A 17,911-nucleotide genomic window follows, 5' to 3' on the forward strand; every position below is an offset into this window, starting at 1 on the left:
ACATGGTTTGTCATTCTGGCTTTAATCCCCATTCTCATGATAGTAATCTCATATTCTATCACTCTTCTGGACTGATCGACTGTAATAAACCGATGAACAAAAAAAGCAAACACAAAAACATGACAGGCTCTTCTGGTTTTGGATGTTCATGGAGACAGACAGTGGACAGTAAAAATGCTGCTCATCAACTACTAAAAACCATGAAGAAACTGGTAGTTACATGAAACTGAAAAAGTCTGCTTTAGTCTTTCTTGTGCTGATAAAGTGGCTGCTGTCCCAGTTTACATTTTTTGATGCAAGGCACAACCACTTGAGGAAATTGTATTAAAAACCTTATAACTTTTAAATGTTTTTTTATACGCTGTAATATTTATTTAACAATATATGAACATATGGACAATCCAAAACCTAGATAACCATATAAAAATCCAGCATTAACTAGTTTTTGACATGACACAACATGATACATATACATTATATATTAAGGATTCCCCAGTAAAAACCCAATCCTTGATAATTTTGCACCTTAAATGCCATTAAAATTTTACTTGCTCATTCTCAGATACTGTATACATTTGCAGATTCTACAAAAGTTAATAAATTACTCAATCTGTCAGTCTAGGAAGTAGCAACATAAACTTGTTCATCAAGGACTGGGTCTATACTGGAAATAAAATGGCATGGCAGTGATCGTGACAGTGCTTTATCATTGCCAACATCATCTTGGCATTTATTGCATTGTTACCATATTGGCTTTATTAATGTCAAATGTATCCATGTGTTGTACTTTCTTACAAACAAAAACAGAAACAATTTTATAATAAAAAAAACAAAAACTTGTTTGTTCTGAGTTGCTTGAAACATTTTGACATGCTCCCATTAAAAACAGCGACGATTACAAATACGCCTACGAAACACTTATTTAAACAAAATCTTACAGTTAAGGCAACCTCATAAAAATTTGGCCAAAAAAGAAAAAAGAAAAGCATATTTATACATAGGCAGCTTACCAAGAAGTTACATTTGCAATCCAAATATAGACACCACAAAACAATCCAGACAGAACCACAGGTAAGAAAAAGCCAACAAGCAGTGGAATCTGGATACTTCCACTGTGGTTTAGAAATGCTCTCTGGGAGTGCCGTATTGTTTCTAAGTTATATTCTATACAACAAAAACCTCTTCAGTCTTTATTGTACAAACTGAAATACTTGAATAGTTGAACGGGGTCTGTCCTGAGACGAGTAAAATGATTCACAAGGTCTATGCTGCCGCAGCCACATTTGACGGGACGCAACATTCATGAACAGAAACTTGGTTGAGAAATTGATTGCAGTGAATCCAAATCTCTTGCTGGCATTTTCAAAAGATATATTCAGTATTCAATAAAAAATAGCTGCCTTTATAAAATAACTTACAATGGTGATGTAAGTTATGATGTAAATTGATGCTGCAGGATCACTTCTATTTATGTAATGCTTTCTTTCAAATGAGACAGTGCTAAAGAAGTCAGATGTATTCTGCATTACTTTTGTAACTAAATGGCATCATCACTCACCCAGGGACATTGTGCAGATTTGTGACGCTGGGTAAGCCAGAGATCTCTAAAAACTGAAGATGTACTGAAAATGCCATGACACTGCACACGTGTTTAAATCAAGAATGTCACCTTTTGTTTCTGGACAGTTTCATTTATCACAGATGAAAAGTGGCTGGGGATAAAACTGGACGGCACAGATGTGCACAGAGTGCAGTAATGACAAAAAGAGAGACTTATTGTATAATGAATGTAACCAACACCTATGTGGCAATACATTTATGGTGTTATGACGTATTGTTCTTCAACTTGCAGGTTACAAATGCTACAGAATGAAAAATGTAATTCTTCAATAACAACTTGTCACCACAACATGTATACGCTGATTGTGCTGACGAAAACTCGAAGACTCACATGGGAATCTTCATGTTGGAAAAAAAGTCATTCAAACAAGCATTATCTCTTGCAGTGTTCTTTAATGGCTGCCAAAAAATAATTTAAGAGGCATCTGTCAACTGTCCTTCTGATCATGTATCAACCACAAATTCAGCTGATCAAGCTTGGCACAGAGAAGTGAGTTCACATCCTGCACGCTGAGGGACGGTTCGTCTTTAGGGAAGCCCCCACGTCTTGTCCTGGAACATGAAATACCTGTCTTTCCAAGACCAACAAGTGGCTTCTTTGGTTTTCTGGCCTCACCGACTTCGAGGAACTCCAAAAATCGCTTGACACGCTTCTGGCCAAACCAGGACTCAGAACCATTCCTACGATTGAGAGGCACCTCGAATATGGTCTCCAGGCGGCTGGAACACAAGAAACAAATTCTCATCAATGAGCAAGTCTGCAAAGTTATGGGAGCATAACATGTTATTAATTATTAGTGACGCAAAAATGCCACTTTTCCTTTCCCAATACAAAGTACACAGAACGTAAAATTTAGCTTACACAGCCAATTTAAGTAACAACGTGATCTTTCCTGTGGTGCCACCTTCTGGGAAAACTTGGCTTGGGCTCTTTTGCCTCACTAATGGCCAATGAGGATGTAGCCGTGCCCCAATTCCATATAGAATATTAATTCTATTCTATATTTACCACAATGCAATGTATAAAATGACATAAAAGGATCTGCTCACAGCTTGAAAACTGTAAAACTATTTATGGATGGTGGTGACATAGCTCCAGGAACACCTCAGAAAACGTTTTTCTTCTGTTTGCAAAGTTTAAGAAGGTCCCATATTATGCAAAATGCACTTTTTATTTCCATCTAAACAAATGTATGAGCACGGTGTGTCTACAGACCACTACACTCTGAGAACAGACTGTGCTCTCTATTCTTCTCCTGCTCCATCTTTCAGCAGCATGTGTGAAACATACTTGCTCCCTTTATGAGGTCATAAGTTGATCATGTGACCTCATCCAGCCCTTCAACAGGCCAACTGTCCCTGCCCACTGAAAACCTCCTCACCACCTCACTGTCCACCAATGTTTTTTCCTAACACCAGCTTCTGGTAAGACAGGGATGCTAAAGACGATATCAATGTAACAGAGTGTTCTGTTCTACTATAACGGAGTGTTCAGACAGAGGCTGAAAACAGGTGCAGCAGCCACATCTGGAGGAGAAAAATAATCAGTTTTTTTAAACATTAAACCACGTAAACATAATGTAGAAGGACCTCCGAATACAAAAAACTTGAACCTTTCACTGACAGTGCCTTTCTTATATTAAAGTTTGATCACCAATTTCTTGTTAGTATACAACAGTTAAGTACGTTGACTTCCTGTAAAATAAGTATAGCATAAAGATTAAGTGTATTCTACATACAACAGTATATCATATGGAAGTGGGACACAGCATGTGCATCCATTTTTCATCCATCCAAGTTTTATTTTGTATTGTATCATGAGTGTTACTGTACCACAGGGTTGTTAGTGTCACTATAGTCTTGTCTGTAATATGTTTAGAGCCTGTCATACCTGAGCTAACTTCATATGCACACATTCTCTATTGCTATCCGATACATTTAGACGTTTAATAAAAATCTGTTTTTTAATTACTCAACATTTGACAGGAAACAAATGGCTCTGGCTGATTTAACTCTGCAACTCCATGTGTCCAGAAACACAGCATAGTGATATAGATAAAGTTGATTTTACTGTTCCAAAGTCTAAAGGGAAAAGTGGTTAAACTGCAATTTATGTTGTCTGACTGACTTATGTAAATTTGTTAGACTCATGAATTGTTAACTAACATATGTTTCTGTTTATATGCATCACTTATCATACATTTACAGTCAATGTTGTTATGTTGACCTTACCTCTCAGGGGGTTTGCTGAAATTCTTATTAGTGTAAATTTCTTCCAAACTAAACTCCTTCTTTTTCAGCCTGCGGTGTAACAGGAAAAAAAAAACAGTTGCAATCAGTCTGAATATTGATCAAAGACCAAATAGACAAAAGCTATGTATCGACACTGACACAAATTCACTTTCAATAGTGGGGCAGTGTGTGTGACCCAGTAGAATTTGTCCTACTTTCACGTTAACTAATACGAGGCAGAAGAGTGACTTTTGCATGACTATTTCACAGTGTCCCAAGTGTTCAAAATCTGTATCAGCATCTGTACAGACCTTAAAACTTCCCTTTGAACTTGCTATATGTTTTAACACTAAGTTAATTTAGAGAACTACTTTTTCCTTAAGGACTATGGCAACAAAGGAATTGATTACAAGCTTCCCTCAGCACTTGCCAGTAAGTGTAGGCAAATGTGTGTGTGTGTGTGTGTGTGTATATATTCTCTATAATGACAGAGATAGAGATAGAGAGCATTTACCTGATGGGTTTGGGCAGACCCATGGGTGTCAGGTTATTCTGAGGTTTAGGTAAAGTTTTCCGAATTCTAATAGACGACACCTTCCCTCGTTCTTCATGCTTTTGCACAACCTGTTATAATAAATAAGGACATAAAAAACCTAAATCATTCTGGAAGCATTACGGAATATAGTAGACAGAAGTTGAGTTATATAGAGGATGTAGCATAGCCAACTAGCTCCATAGCTAGCAACGCATCTGCTCCAACAGAGTGACCACAGAACAAGTGCCATATCGACAGTGACTGGTCAAGGCTTACACACATTATAAAACACTATCATTATGTTATATATTTTAACCTCTTTAAAGTCAAATGTTTTTATTCACAGATTGACAATGATTTCTAAAAGCCATAATCAAACATTATAATAAATGATGCCCAATACCACTGTGTTATTGCACCTGTCCTACACGATGTCATATTACTTATGTAAAATAATACATACCTTAATTTCAGAATCAGACAAGGCCTTTTCCTCTCTCAACCCTACATCCTCAAACTCCTGACTGGATGAACTTGTGTCCTCGCCATCATCCTCCTCTTCACTCTGTTGTCTTCTCTCAATCATACACTCTAGAGGAATTCCACTGCAAAGAAGGCAAGAGCTAAATCAGCCTGCGCCAAGACATCTGAATATGATTGGCATTAGCATTTAACGTCTTATCTGAAATCTTAGATTTTTAAAAAGCACGTTACCTGCTACTAGAGTCCAAGGTAGCACTAGAGGAGTCAGTTCTTTGGAGGAATCCTGGAGAGCACCATGTGGAGGGGCTCAATGGGTGTAACGAAGAAGAGGAGGTAGGAGAAGAAACATGGTTTGAAGTGCTGGGGCTTGCTGGTGCTCCTCTATTGTCACTTGAGACTTTCTTAGAGAGGAAAGCCAGTGGGCTTGAAAGGAAACAAGAAGCAAGAGCTGAGAGGGAAGTGCTGGGAGAAAGTGCAAGGCTAGGAGACAGGTTTTGGGTGACACTGTCATACGGGACAGATCTTCTGGATGGGTACACCTCTTTACGAAGACAGAGAGGGGCAATCTCCCTCTCCACTTCTACACTGCTGACTGTGTGTCGACGAGCCCGCCGCAGGGATTTGTGGGCATGATGGACAAAAGGAGTGTGGGAAGATTGATGCTGGTGTGGTGTGTGAGTCCTGCTGTGATGTGGTGAATGCAGAAAAGAAGTCCAGGGTGTGTCATGTGGACGGAGGGAGGGGATCTCTGGACAAGAGTAGCTGCGTAACAGGGACCTTGAAAGGCCATTTTCTGATGAGCGTGTACCTGCTGTAGCCAGGTCAGTATCATCCATAGTGATGGAGTTTGTCAGCTCTTCATCTTTACGTGTCCTACTATGCAAAACTCTGCATTTTCTCCTTTGGTTATCTGCTCTCCTTGGCTTGATGTTAATCCTTCTAGAACTAGACCTTAGCCTAGTGACATGGACTCTGCTGGGTTTACTAGCTTCAGTGTCACTGGGAAATATCTCATCTGTCACAGAATCAGTACTCTCTTCTTTCCCATCCATGACCTGCTTAACATCATTTAATTGTACAGAACAATGAGGTAGGGTGGATGAAGGACCAGGTTGATTACTTTCAAAAGGTGTCATTTCAAAATATACAGGGTCCATTGAGATTTTACTTTCATCTTCTTTAGACTGGTTTTCTTTGGTTATCAACTGAAAGTTATGGATACATTGCTTTGTCTCTAGAGTCCCACCTGATGCAGATGATTTAACAGCACCTCTAAAACCCTTTCTGGGTCTCTTGGACGGCTGGTTCAGCTCAATTTTTTTCGTGCTCTTCCCTTTTTGAGCAAGCTGAGAGGCATTCAAATCCAGGGATGTACGTTCTAATGGCTCCACTGATACTGCTGATGAGCTAGAAACCAAAGCACTGTCTGATTCTGTACTTGAATTTCCTTGGTTTGGCAATTTCCGTTTTAGTGGTTCCTTGTTTATATTCCTGCGTTTGCTGGTGCTCTGGAGCGGCTTTATATGAGGACGGACTGGGACATCTAAGAATGGCTCCTGCTCAGCTTGTTTTGTAGAACTGACTGCCACGGTTGTTTCCAAATCCATGCTGTTATCAATGTTAAAATCAGGTTTACCAGGACCTGTTTTTGTTTTCAGTCTTTTGCACGAGTCGCTGGGCTTCGCCTTGCTGCTGCTGCTGCCTTTTTGGTTGTTCTCCGATACATCACTGCTTTTATCCAGCGAGCAAACCAGCATCGCATCAAAGGAACTTTCAGTCTGTGTGCTTAACACTGCTTCATTTATCGTATTAAGCATTTCTTGTCCACCTTTTCCTTTCTTGTTTGCTTGTCTTTTTCTAGCAGGCTTCAGCATTTTTTCCCCATCTACAGTGGTATTTGTCAAAACAATTTCCTTTCTTGGTGGTCTTAGCCCTCTCAATACACCAGTATCTGAAGCCACATTCAATAATCCTTGTTTTTTTGTACTCTTTGTACATATATCTGTCGTCAATCTTTTCCTCTTGACAAAGTCTTGAGAAGGGCGGTCCAGTGTCAACTCCCTCTTTGCTCTTCCAAGACCTGCAGCTGAATAAGTGTCAGGGTTTAACTGACACTCCAGCGGCTGAGTATCCAAAATAGGCGTCCTTCCATTAGCACTGTCATTTAAAGAACTCTGGAGGCTTTGGTGAACTAAGTGAGAATGTTCGATTTTCTTGCTGTCACTGTCACCATCACCATCAGGCTGGGGACCGCGGACTGAAGCAGGTGATGACAGGGTTTTGTCAGTATCACTTGAGCTTCCAGCTTTGTTTGATTTCTCTGAATTTGTGTGAGAAATGGGCTCATCAATAGCCTCTGGCTCAGACACTTCCTTTTTGACTTCAGATGTTAAAGTCCTAGAGGTAACTTTCTTTCCATTTCCTGTACATTTCCTAGGCAGTGGTTTCAGCCGGGAAGCCGCTTTGCCGTTCTGCTCCTCCATAGAACCGGATATCTTTAACTTGGATTCATGAGAGGCACTTACATTGGCAGAGGACTGTAACAGTACAGAAGACCTAATAACAGACCCAACCGATTCTGATATTTCATCAGAAACAATGTAGGGTAAGGGACTGTATTGCAAAGGCACAGAATCAGGGACGTTCTTTTCCTTCTGAGTTATTGCACATTCATCTCTCTGTTCAGAACTGTGTTTTGACAACTCCACATCAAACAATAATTTTTTAGAATATTTAAGAGCAACAGTTTTTGTGTTTTGTGCACCTTCTACTTCACAGAGATCCTTCTGATCATCTTTAGCTTCATGATTCCCATTCTCACTTTGTGCTTCGGGATAAAACATATCACTTGGCTGTGAGTATTCAACATCAGATGTTGCATCAGCTTGTAGCTCAGACTCACTGAGTTTGTCTGCATAGTCCATGGATGGTGGAGGACTATTGGCTCTGAAGAGTTTAACAGGACTCATGACTATCTCGGTGAAACTAGCCATCTTCGATTTGAATGACTGAAACAAGGGGCCGATCACCCATCCCTTTGGCCGAGATGCATTTTCAAGAGCGTGTTCAACAGCCAGTTCCCCATATGTATCCATGCCGGATTTAGTAGTGTCAAGAGCCTGTGTGGTGTGGTCATCAAACTGCTCAACTACATTTTCTGCAGCACAGACATTTGGTTTCTTCTGTGGGCTTTTCTGGTCTTTTTTCCTATAATAAAAACGGAAAAGAGAAATTAGAGTTTCAAACCCCAATCACAAGGCAGAAATTGTGTCATTGTGACAATTAAAACCACCTTCAAACAATTTTCTAGTAAGGAATCAATATGTTGTGTCAATACAAGATCTTATATCTGGTTTCCTACCACTCACTAGTTCCCAGCTCATATAAAAAAGAAAAAAAAAATGCACATATCTATGTCATGTCTCTTTTCCAATGGCTTAGTAGGTAGATCATATGAAAAACGATATGAACTATGCTAACATCACTGCCTCTGATCACGGTTGCTCACAGACATAACTGTTCTGAACATACAGTTCTTTCTTTCTAAGTGGCTTAAAATTATGCTTGTGTCAAATAAATAAAAATGCAAAACATTTAACAAATAAAAAAAAACATTAAATAAATATCATGCACACACATGCAGAGAAATATTGGCTATAACACTTACTTGTTTTGGGGTTCTGCTGCAAAACTAAAATCAAATCCATCCTGCAAAATAAATACATAAACATTTTACAGTTGTTTTAACAAAATTAAGCATTATTAAGCTGAGCATCAAAACCATTTTAGCAACTGATCAAACTAACTAAACATCCTACGAAAAAAAAAAAAAATCATCAACAGAAAATCACTAAGTCACTAAGATATGTTTTCCAAACCTCTGTCACTTTTGGTCAAAACTGAACAAAGCCCTTATATTATTGTGAACTTTTGTAAACCCTCTCTTGCAAAAATGTAATTATTGCACTTAAGTAAGATCTGAAAAAAGCAATTTTTTTTAAAATGTGGTCAAACACTAAAGGAACTAATAAATCAGCAGCACTCACTCTGACACTCATAACTGCCAATTCAGTTGTTTGCCTAGTCAGTTATTTGCATCTATAATTTTGCAAAGCAGGGGATAGAAAAGATAATGAAGATGCATTGCATTCTATAATCTGTGGTCTATGCATTAGTGGGTCACATTAAGACATCCAATTGATTGTCTGTGTCAAATGCAGCAGACCGTGAAGGAGGATTAAATCACTCAATTAACCCTCACACCCCGCTTACTGTACAGATCTTGAATGTTGGCATACAAAGGCCTACAGTACAGCTGCACAAACAGATTAGACACTGAAAGCCTTATGACATGGAAAATACCATCAAGGGCTGCAGACAGACTGTAAGATAGAGACTGAGAGACTATGAGTGTGAGAACAGCTAGAACAAGGAGAGACAAAACTGACCTTGATTTGCTTGTCGTGTGTGCTTTCAAGTCTTGTCTGCTTAGATTGTGAAACTTGTACCTGCAAATCAGAGAGATTCATGTACGCTGCATGAGCGGTGACTCATTCGTTTACTTAAGAGTATCCTAACAAGACTTTTTAAGTGTAATACCTACCATGCTTCCACTCCCCCTTTGTCTCTTTGTGGGGGACGGATTCTGTCTGGATGATTTCTGAGCTGCTCCACTATCTGTATTGCCCTGCTTTTTAGGAGTTCGTCCTCTGATCCCTTGAATGCGACCACTCCGTCTGTTCCCAGATAGTCCATCATTCGCACAGCTGTAAATGTTTAAAAATAAATAAATACAAAAATTTAAAAAATCTGTAAATTTTGTCAATGAGCAGCCTTTTTGTTTTGTGGTATCTGATATGTTATGTGCATCTGCTATGTTATATGTATGTGTGTGTCGTCTCTGTTAGGTAAGAGAGTCAGAGAGGATGCATGGTATGTGTTAACATATATGGTCAGGGTGCTGCAGGATGATTTCCTAAGAGTGATAGTACCATACAAGGATGTGGTGACTTCCCAAGAGGGACACTTTCTATACATCCCTCCATATTAGGGCAACACCTCTTTGGGCCTTGCTACTGACGGAAACCATATGATGAGGTAAGCGTTTTAAAGGTATAAAAGATGACATTCAGAGAAGCTCAGGGAAGACGTTAATTTGGCAAGGGGATACTCTGTCTGTAAGAGACAAATAATTGAGTTACGTCCTTCCAGGCAACCATGGAGCCTGTTAGACAACTGATCTTTTTGTAATAAACCTATTTTTATGCAACAAGTCGTTGTCAGCGGACGTTTTTCCTCTCATCATCTGCACATCATCGGCATCAGAGAAGTCACAACAGTTTCAAATAGAGTCAGAAAAAAAACAATGCAGTAAGTTTTAGTGTGTGACGCACAATGCACCAGTATCTGCATTAAGGATGTCCTGATCAAGTTTTTTTTTGGCCCAGATCCCAATAGGGGTGCTTTAACAATGGGCATCTGCCAATACCAAGACTGATAACACAAATGTTGATTAAAACACATTCAAATATCAGCACACCACATTTTTCACAAACCACTTCATCCCAATGCTGATGATCCTGATTCAAAAATATAAAGATGATCATCTTAAATTATAGATAAGATATGGATGAAGGTTTAACTGGAAGAGTGCGACCCCTGATATTGATGTGCGGCAGTCAGACACTGACAAGACATATCACTCTGTTGTACTTCTTGGGACACTTAGTTCACTTACAGTAGAAACAGCTACAAAGTGTTGCTTTTGTCACCTCGTACACAATCTTTGGCTGAGTACAGACACTAGTGCACAAATCTGACAACCAAGTTTACCTGCCATCAGGTTTTTAACATCGATTAGTGAGAGGGGACCTGCCAGCACTTGTCATTTTAACTGGCAAAAGCAACACTCTACACTGGCTAAAAATGAGAATTAGATAAGATGTAGAGAGATGACATATAATATTATTACATATTATGATAAGTTTGATATCCTCATCTTTTAAAATATGATAATTACTAGACAACTGTGAACACATGAGTGATGGAAATATACAAGATAAATGTCAATGAAGAAAATACATCTCCCTAATCTCAGCAATGATGATCGAATGGTGCCAAAACTTTCCATAGTGTGTACTCATAGTGTCAGCAAGTCCAACATGGTTCAGTCCATAAAAAAAAAAAAAAAAAAAAGAGTCAAAAAGCAAGGAGGGGAAAATATACCTGCAGCAAAAGAAACCAAAAGGTGCCTGGACAACTATACCTGGGAGTGGTGGAGGGAAGGGGGAGGAGAGGTAGTGGAGGTTCATTGTGGGGAGGTGCACTACAGAAACGGTTTGGGGCAATAGCATCTTCATCCATTGGACAAACTATCTGAGGGAGCGGGTCAGAGGAATAAGTCAACATCCCCTTGCTCTCTCTTTCTCTCCTTGTCTGTCCTTGTCTGTAAATAACAACAACGGAAAAAGAACCAAACATGCGGGGTATCATATCAGTATGAAAGTACTTTAAAATAAGTCTTAAGAGTTAGACTCCATTTACCTTTCTGATCTCTGAGATAGGGTTTCCTCTGAAACGAGAAATAGTTATAGGGTTTAGTTGTTTCAGTTTTCTTTAATGTCTTTTTCAAAAATTAAACAATCACATGCAAAACAACTTGGCCTGAATAAATGATCATTTTCAACATTGATTAAAATAGAGAAGATTGCATATTAGCTTGACAAATGACTATAAGGAACAACACAGAGAAACAGAGAGATATAATGTGCTGCGACAAAACTTAGGCGAAAAGAAGAGAGACAAGACTGTAAATAAACGTTTAGCTCTTGCAGTAGTAAGGAGGTATTTGTGAGACCATTCAATGGGAATTTGACTTGTGCTAAATGAACACACAGGCACAGTCAATCTGGTTGAGAGGAATGGCTTTCACTAAGTCGATATGAGATTGCTATATCTTGTAAAAATGTTTCAGATCTGTTTCTACATCAATATGTACATTTCTCTGGTGGAAATATACATATTAGTAAATATGCAAGTATGGCGAAGGCTATTCGCTATCGTGCAAACGCTAGTTTAAGTCATGATCTAATATTGGAAACGTGATGCAAATAAAAAAACCTTAATAAACAATAGCACAACATATTGAGTTAGAGGAAAAATCGGACAGTCATATTTTAAATTTGAGCTCTCAGTGTTCAGTCATCGTCGTTGGCACATCAATTATTGGTTAGTTCCCTTGCTCTCCAGCCCGTTAGAGCCACCTAATAACCTAATTTGATGATAAAGACAGCTATATCGTTAAGTGGACATGAACCACATCTCGTAGCTAATTAAATAGGGATGCATTTCAGTTCATGTTTTCAATCAAATGAAAGCGGCGGTTCGATCAAAACTGAGCGAGGTCTACTTGCTGGAATGGACACTGTCTAATAACCAAACTTTTAGATATATGTATATATAAGCTAAGGCGTGTGAACATTAGCCAGCGTCATCTTAAATTGGGCAAAAGGCATCTTAAATATAATGAGTTAACCATTTTAGCCACATATAAGAGCAGTGCTTTATTGTAACTCCGTTCGTTAACTGCATGGTTTCGGTAACGCAGATAGTCAGTGTGTAACATACAGTTTCTGCACCAGGGGATAGTCGTAGCCGGGAGCTGTCATCCCTCTTGCCGCTCTACTGCTGTCCATGGGGTAACTGGGCATATCCTTTTCTCTTAGTTTAGTTTCATATGGTTATTATGGCTGAATAACATTGAAAAAATCTTACCAGAAACGTTCAGCTGGGCCGCAGGCTAGTATTCCGACCACACCATAAACAAAACATGCCGGACGGCGCCCTACAGCGACTCGTTCATGTATCCGTTTTTACAAATCCAATTGACTGACACAGGGATCATCCAATCACAGCACGAGTTTATTTTCCGCCCGGAAAGTCGTATTGAAGTCCGGCCAATTAGAGAAGACTTTGTAGCATCGTAGGTGCAGGTCAGCCAATGCCGAAGCGCGAAGACAAATGGCTCATAAAAATGATAGTTTCCTTTCATGTCCTGGGGTGACCTGACGTCTTAAGGCATTTTATCAAGCGGAGACCTTTAACTACACTTTATTTTGTATTTTAACCTAAGTTACGTTGTCAAATTTTCAAACAATACTGAATAGGAATTTCTGATATAAAGGTAAATAAGACACATGAAATAAGTTCAACATTCAACATAACTCTAATTAGATTTTTTTTAAAAAGCTATGGAGTAAATTGCACAGTCGTTCAGTTGCTTGGTCTATAAAACACCAAAAATACTACAACACAAAGTGATGCCACTAATGGTCTGAAAATATTGTATTTACTGTAATGTAAGATCAAGAAAAGCAAATGCTCACATTTGACAACCTAAAACCATCAAATGTTGGGCATTTTGCTTAAGATTTACTTATATGGTGACTTTAATAGGTGCCAAGTGTTTTACTCTCTATACTGCCTAAAGCATCAGTGTGTTGACTTATCATTTCTGACACTAGAACCATGCCAAGATTGGATAATGTTGATCTTTTACTTAGTCAGAGTTGAATTTAATTTTATATTTTATAACATATCTTTAAAGTCCTATATTTGACCATATGCAAAGTAGATATAAGCTGATGACCACCAAGGTTATCTTGACGCGGTGTGCATCTCCACATTCTACATCACTGAAAATGTGTCACAGCCCCATGGAAAAGGTGCCATTCAATATTGGGGATTCACATCGATGGCCAAATTTGCAAGTTAGTACGATTGTGTATTTGACTCCAAGCAGTAGAAGTACACAAGTTGTTTTAGAACTTCTCCATCTCTGGCTCAGAACTTAAAGGAAGTGGGGAAATAGGTCTGGCTATGCAAGATCAACTTTAGGGTAAAAAATTATTATTATTATCAAAATGGCATTGTGCAAATGAATGGTGGAATGGCCATGTAAACTCCTTAAATTATCACAATTAAACAAGTCCTAAATAAGCTTTAAAATGAACCCACAATAGGATTTAGTTATCTCTAAAACTAAGACAAAATGGCTGACATCAAAACCACATACATGAGTTGTTTATTTAAAAACAATGTACAGACAACAAAGCCCCTGTTAAAATGATAGATTAGACACCAGAACCCTGGATGAAAAGATTGGAGATAGTTGGCAAAACATGAGTGCTGCTAGAGATTATGATGGTTGTGACTCATTTGATGCTGGACATAAATCATGTATAGAGGTCAAAGTCTAGTCTCCTGGAGTTGTAGAACTGAGCACCGTCCTGGTCCTTTCTTCTGCAGTAAACACCACTGCTGAAATAGCCTTCATCCACCCAATCCTGGAAAAAAAAAAAAGACACTAAGAAGATTAAAACCCACCTGGCCAGATTGAGGTTAAAGGTAGAACCAGTCTGTAACGCAATAATCTAATAAACAGAATGGGATTTACTAGTAAGTCTGCTGGTACATTAGTTTACAGGAGTAAAACTAGATGGATAAATGCCACGATTCATTTTTTTCATTGCTTATTATCTCAATTAAACATGAATATCAGAGTACCAGTTCCATACTCCACAATATTTCCTATCACTTCTGTTTTAAGCAATACATTTACTTGAAAAGTGCAACAACCACGTATACAATACTATAAAGATATCACAAGGGTTAAAGCAAGGAAACATTTGTGAGCATGAAAAGTTAACCATGAGAAAATGTTTTGAATTTACTATTACATGAATTTAAAACTGCTCTATGCCTAAAATTAGGCATGGTGCCTGAGAACTTTTCAGGCCTGATATCATGACATACACTAAATTCTTTCATTTTTAGTGTGCTGTTGTTGGACAATATTGTTACCTGCATTTGCTGACTGGTGAAGGGACCATAAATTTCTGAATCATCCTTATTCTCCCATTTGTACTCCCACATCACTTCGTCACTCACTGAGAAGACAAAACTGGATTAAACAAAACAAGACATTTTGTGATACTGATGAGAAATGTATACTAGTGCTGCCAAGTAACCTCTTTTGTCGTCTTCTTCCTCCTCTTTGTCTGATTTTACACCATGCACCTCGTCAAATTTATCTGCAAACATGTCAAGTTCATTGCCTTCTTCATCGTCACCACTGGGTTCCATCTTCACAGCTGCTTTCTTGCTGCTCATGCTCTTGACCAAATAGGCCAGTTTTTCGTAAGTGTGCTGATAGATCTCAAACATCCCAGATCCAACCAATCTGTCAGCTAGGGCGGTGAGCCAGTCTAGCTTTTCTGCATCTCTTTTGGTCTCCTCTGTGGGTTCACTTTCTTCCCTCAGCTTTCCCTTCTTCCGGCCTCCGAGGCCTCCTAGCCGACGGAGCGCCGTAGCAACGGTCTCCCCAGGTTGCAATAGTTCGACCACAGCTTCGGTGAGCTGGTGCTGTGAGTAGGACGCCAGCGGGTCCTCTGCAGGCTGCTGCATCTCCTCCTCCTCTTCTTCATTTTCTCGGTCTGCCTGCTGCTCTTCTCTCTTTTTCTCCTCCTCTGCCTCATCCTCATCACCAACTCTGCGTGTCCGTTTGGCTCCGAGACCTTTTTTCTTTTGCTTTAAAGGCTGTTCTTTTATTCTCACCTGGGATACAAAACATATATTATTGCAGACTGCTTGAGAGGTTTTCAAATATGAAGCAAAATCCCCTAAAATGCAATTACCCAATCGATGTTGTCAAGCCAGTTGTCTCTAATTTGTTCTTCCTTTTTGATAAAATAGTTTCCCTCTGAGTCAAAATATCCTTCCTGCATCTCCTCTTGCAGGTTGAACGGTGTAATAGAAACTCCCTCATCAAAGTCGATTGTTGCTCCCTCTTGCCCTGAGGACATAGTTAGCATAGTTAGCATGGTCTAAGGGGACATAATTACTGATTTTGTTAGACTCATGGCAGTTGTACGTGGCAGAAATGTACAATTTACAGTACAAACATTTTACAGACAGGATTTAGACATGTAAATAACGATTCAACATTGTATGTGCAAAGAAAATTCTGAGTAATATGTCACATCAAAGTAATCAAGACCACCTCTCTGCCATATATCACTTAGTGCATATAGTTCCAGTTCAAATAATAAACAAGACATACCCTCCACGTCATCATTGGCCAGAATGTCATATTTGCTGCTCTTTGCATCATCCCCTTCATCCTCTTCATCGCTATCAAGGGAATGCTTGCCTTTAAACCTGGAGCCTGGTCCACTCACAGCCTCACAATTCTAGTTCAACAGCAAAAGAAAGATAAGGAAAATACTATGTAAAACATTACAATTACAATCTGACACGTAAATAGTGTACTTTTAAAGCCCCCGTTATGGACATGAAAGAAATTATCCTGCACCTGTCTAAAGCATCCAACTAGAAAATTTTATAAATCAAACATTCGCATGATTAGAAACCACTTAAATAGCAATCCACTGTAATCTACTGGAGTTTAAGACGTATCGTCATTTGTAAAATAGGTTGTCAGTGGACCACAGGCAATCCAGAGAAGGCATACTGTCTTGTATAAGCTATTTTTGGACTGCAAACTTTCAGACTGCTTATGGTAACGTGGCTGAATAGTGTTAGTTACATTTGTGAAGTCCTATCTGATCAATCAGTGATCTCGATAGCTCAAACGTTCCAGTATGACTTCTAATCAATGATGTGAACGGGGCAGCGCTACCTTTTTGTTTGGGAGCTCGTCATCCAGGTCAAACTCTCCAGCCCCGTCCTCAAATGTTACTTTCCGCTTTGGCATGGTGCTACAGAGGGCAAGGCAGTGTGTCTTTTATTCCTCAAACGTTGCTGTTGCATCAGTAAGTACCTTTACAACATTTGAAAAAAAAAATGACCGTCGTAAGGCTGTGAAAATGAGCGGTTAACACAGAACTCATGTTAGCATTATTGCTAAAAATGTTAGCCAACAACGGCGGACAACGCAGCGCATGCAAAACAAATAAAGCCTTTATCACAGTCCAAACGTAAAATTACATTTTGTTTACCGCTATGATATAATGTGAATATTTTGTTAGTGAGAATGTATTTAAAGGAGGCTAAACCGTAAGATTTAGCTAGAAAATGCGGCAAAACCTGATGAAAATAATTCAAGCGACGTTCGTTCTCGTTTCTTCTTCGGTGGTTTTCTTCTTCTTCTCTTTTTAATGTCTGCGGTGGTAAACAATTATACGGCACATTACCGCCACCACCTGATGAGGAGTGTACATAGGATTTTATTCGTACAGCTGCTTTTAATATTGACACACACACACTTGGTAGACAGGTAGTAGTGTATAGGGAAATGAAATGATGTAAAAACAATAGTGTTCTTAGTCTCAAGTCTTTGAGATGTGACTCGCTTTTTGATTTGGTATAGTATAGTATAGTATAGTATAGTATAGTATAGTATAGTATAGTATAGTATAGTATAGTGTAGTATAGTATAGTATAGTATAGTGTAGTGTAGTATAGTATAGTATAGTATAGTATAGTATAGTATAGCATAGCATAGCATAGCATAGCATAGCATAGCATAGTATAGTATAAATATGTTGTTTCATAGCATAAACTTAATATCTGACCAAGGTCCATGATTGGCATGTATCTTCAAAATAATATGAGGTGTCAATAATCACTATATAAAACAGCTTTGAACCCTGGTAAATACATTTGCTGTGCACTGTATGTCTTGTATTGTTTTTATGTGCCTGTGTATATAAATCATGTACTTGTTTTTGTAATTTATCATAAAAAACATTATTTTTATAGATCTAAATTTTATATGATTTGTATGATTACCTACTGCTTGTTGACTAAAACATCAATAAACTGATGTAAAAAAATTTAATAATATAAATAAACAAATGTAATGACAATACACAGGAATTCAGCACTTTCTTTTGCACGAATACATAAATTGAAACTGCCATTCAGTTTTTGCACTGAGGTTTGACTTATGGCCTTATGTTGATTTTGGTTGAGACTGTGGAGACGTGCTGTTTTGGAAGGGGCCCCCAGTGTATGAGGCCG

General features: G+C 38.7%; 3 protein-coding genes across 6 annotated transcripts in view; 1 reads left to right on the forward strand and 2 right to left on the reverse strand.

The window, feature by feature from the left end:
- The window catches only part of LOC139217353 (pyruvate dehydrogenase (acetyl-transferring) kinase isozyme 2, mitochondrial-like), a 188,728-nt gene that overhangs the window by 154 nt on the left and 170,663 nt on the right, over window positions 1-17,911 (forward strand). The window lies entirely within an intron of this gene.
- prr14 (proline rich 14) lies at window positions 23-12,691 on the reverse strand. 2 transcript variants are annotated; one of them, XM_070848685.1, is made up of 11 exons: window positions 12,644-12,691; window positions 11,414-11,441; window positions 11,136-11,315; window positions 9,474-9,636; window positions 9,319-9,378; window positions 8,538-8,578; window positions 5,102-8,077; window positions 4,851-4,992; window positions 4,367-4,476; window positions 3,853-3,921; window positions 23-2,340 (listed from the first exon to the last, which is right to left on the reverse strand). In XM_070848685.1, the coding sequence occupies exons 3-11, from the start codon at window positions 11,276-11,278 to the stop codon at window positions 2,049-2,051; spliced, it is 3,996 nt and encodes a 1,331-aa protein (XP_070704786.1). In that variant the 5' UTR covers window positions 11,279-11,315; window positions 11,414-11,441; window positions 12,644-12,691; the 3' UTR covers window positions 23-2,048. The 2 variants fall into 2 exon arrangements, with proteins under 2 accessions (XP_070704786.1, XP_070704787.1); XM_070848686.1 differs by lacking the exon at window positions 12,644-12,691 and adding an exon at window positions 12,497-12,582.
- On the reverse strand, window positions 13,936-17,050 carry cd2bp2 (CD2 (cytoplasmic tail) binding protein 2). 3 transcript variants are annotated; one of them, XM_070847728.1, is made up of 7 exons: window positions 16,976-17,050; window positions 16,569-16,709; window positions 15,990-16,119; window positions 15,565-15,722; window positions 14,899-15,484; window positions 14,732-14,817; window positions 13,936-14,214 (listed from the first exon to the last, which is right to left on the reverse strand). In XM_070847728.1, exons 2-7 carry the CDS (start codon window positions 16,641-16,643, stop codon window positions 14,104-14,106), a joined length of 1,146 nt encoding a protein of 381 aa, XP_070703829.1. In that variant the 5' UTR covers window positions 16,644-16,709; window positions 16,976-17,050; the 3' UTR covers window positions 13,936-14,103. The 3 variants fall into 3 exon arrangements, with proteins under 3 accessions (XP_070703829.1, XP_070703831.1, XP_070703830.1); XM_070847730.1 differs by having other exon boundaries at window positions 16,569-16,647; window positions 16,976-17,011; XM_070847729.1 differs by lacking the exon at window positions 16,976-17,050 and having other exon boundaries at window positions 16,569-16,967.

The sequence above is a fragment of the Pempheris klunzingeri genome, chromosome 17 (genome assembly GCF_042242105.1).
Source record: "Pempheris klunzingeri isolate RE-2024b chromosome 17, fPemKlu1.hap1, whole genome shotgun sequence".
Lineage (NCBI taxonomy): Eukaryota > Metazoa > Chordata > Actinopteri > Acropomatiformes > Pempheridae > Pempheris > Pempheris klunzingeri.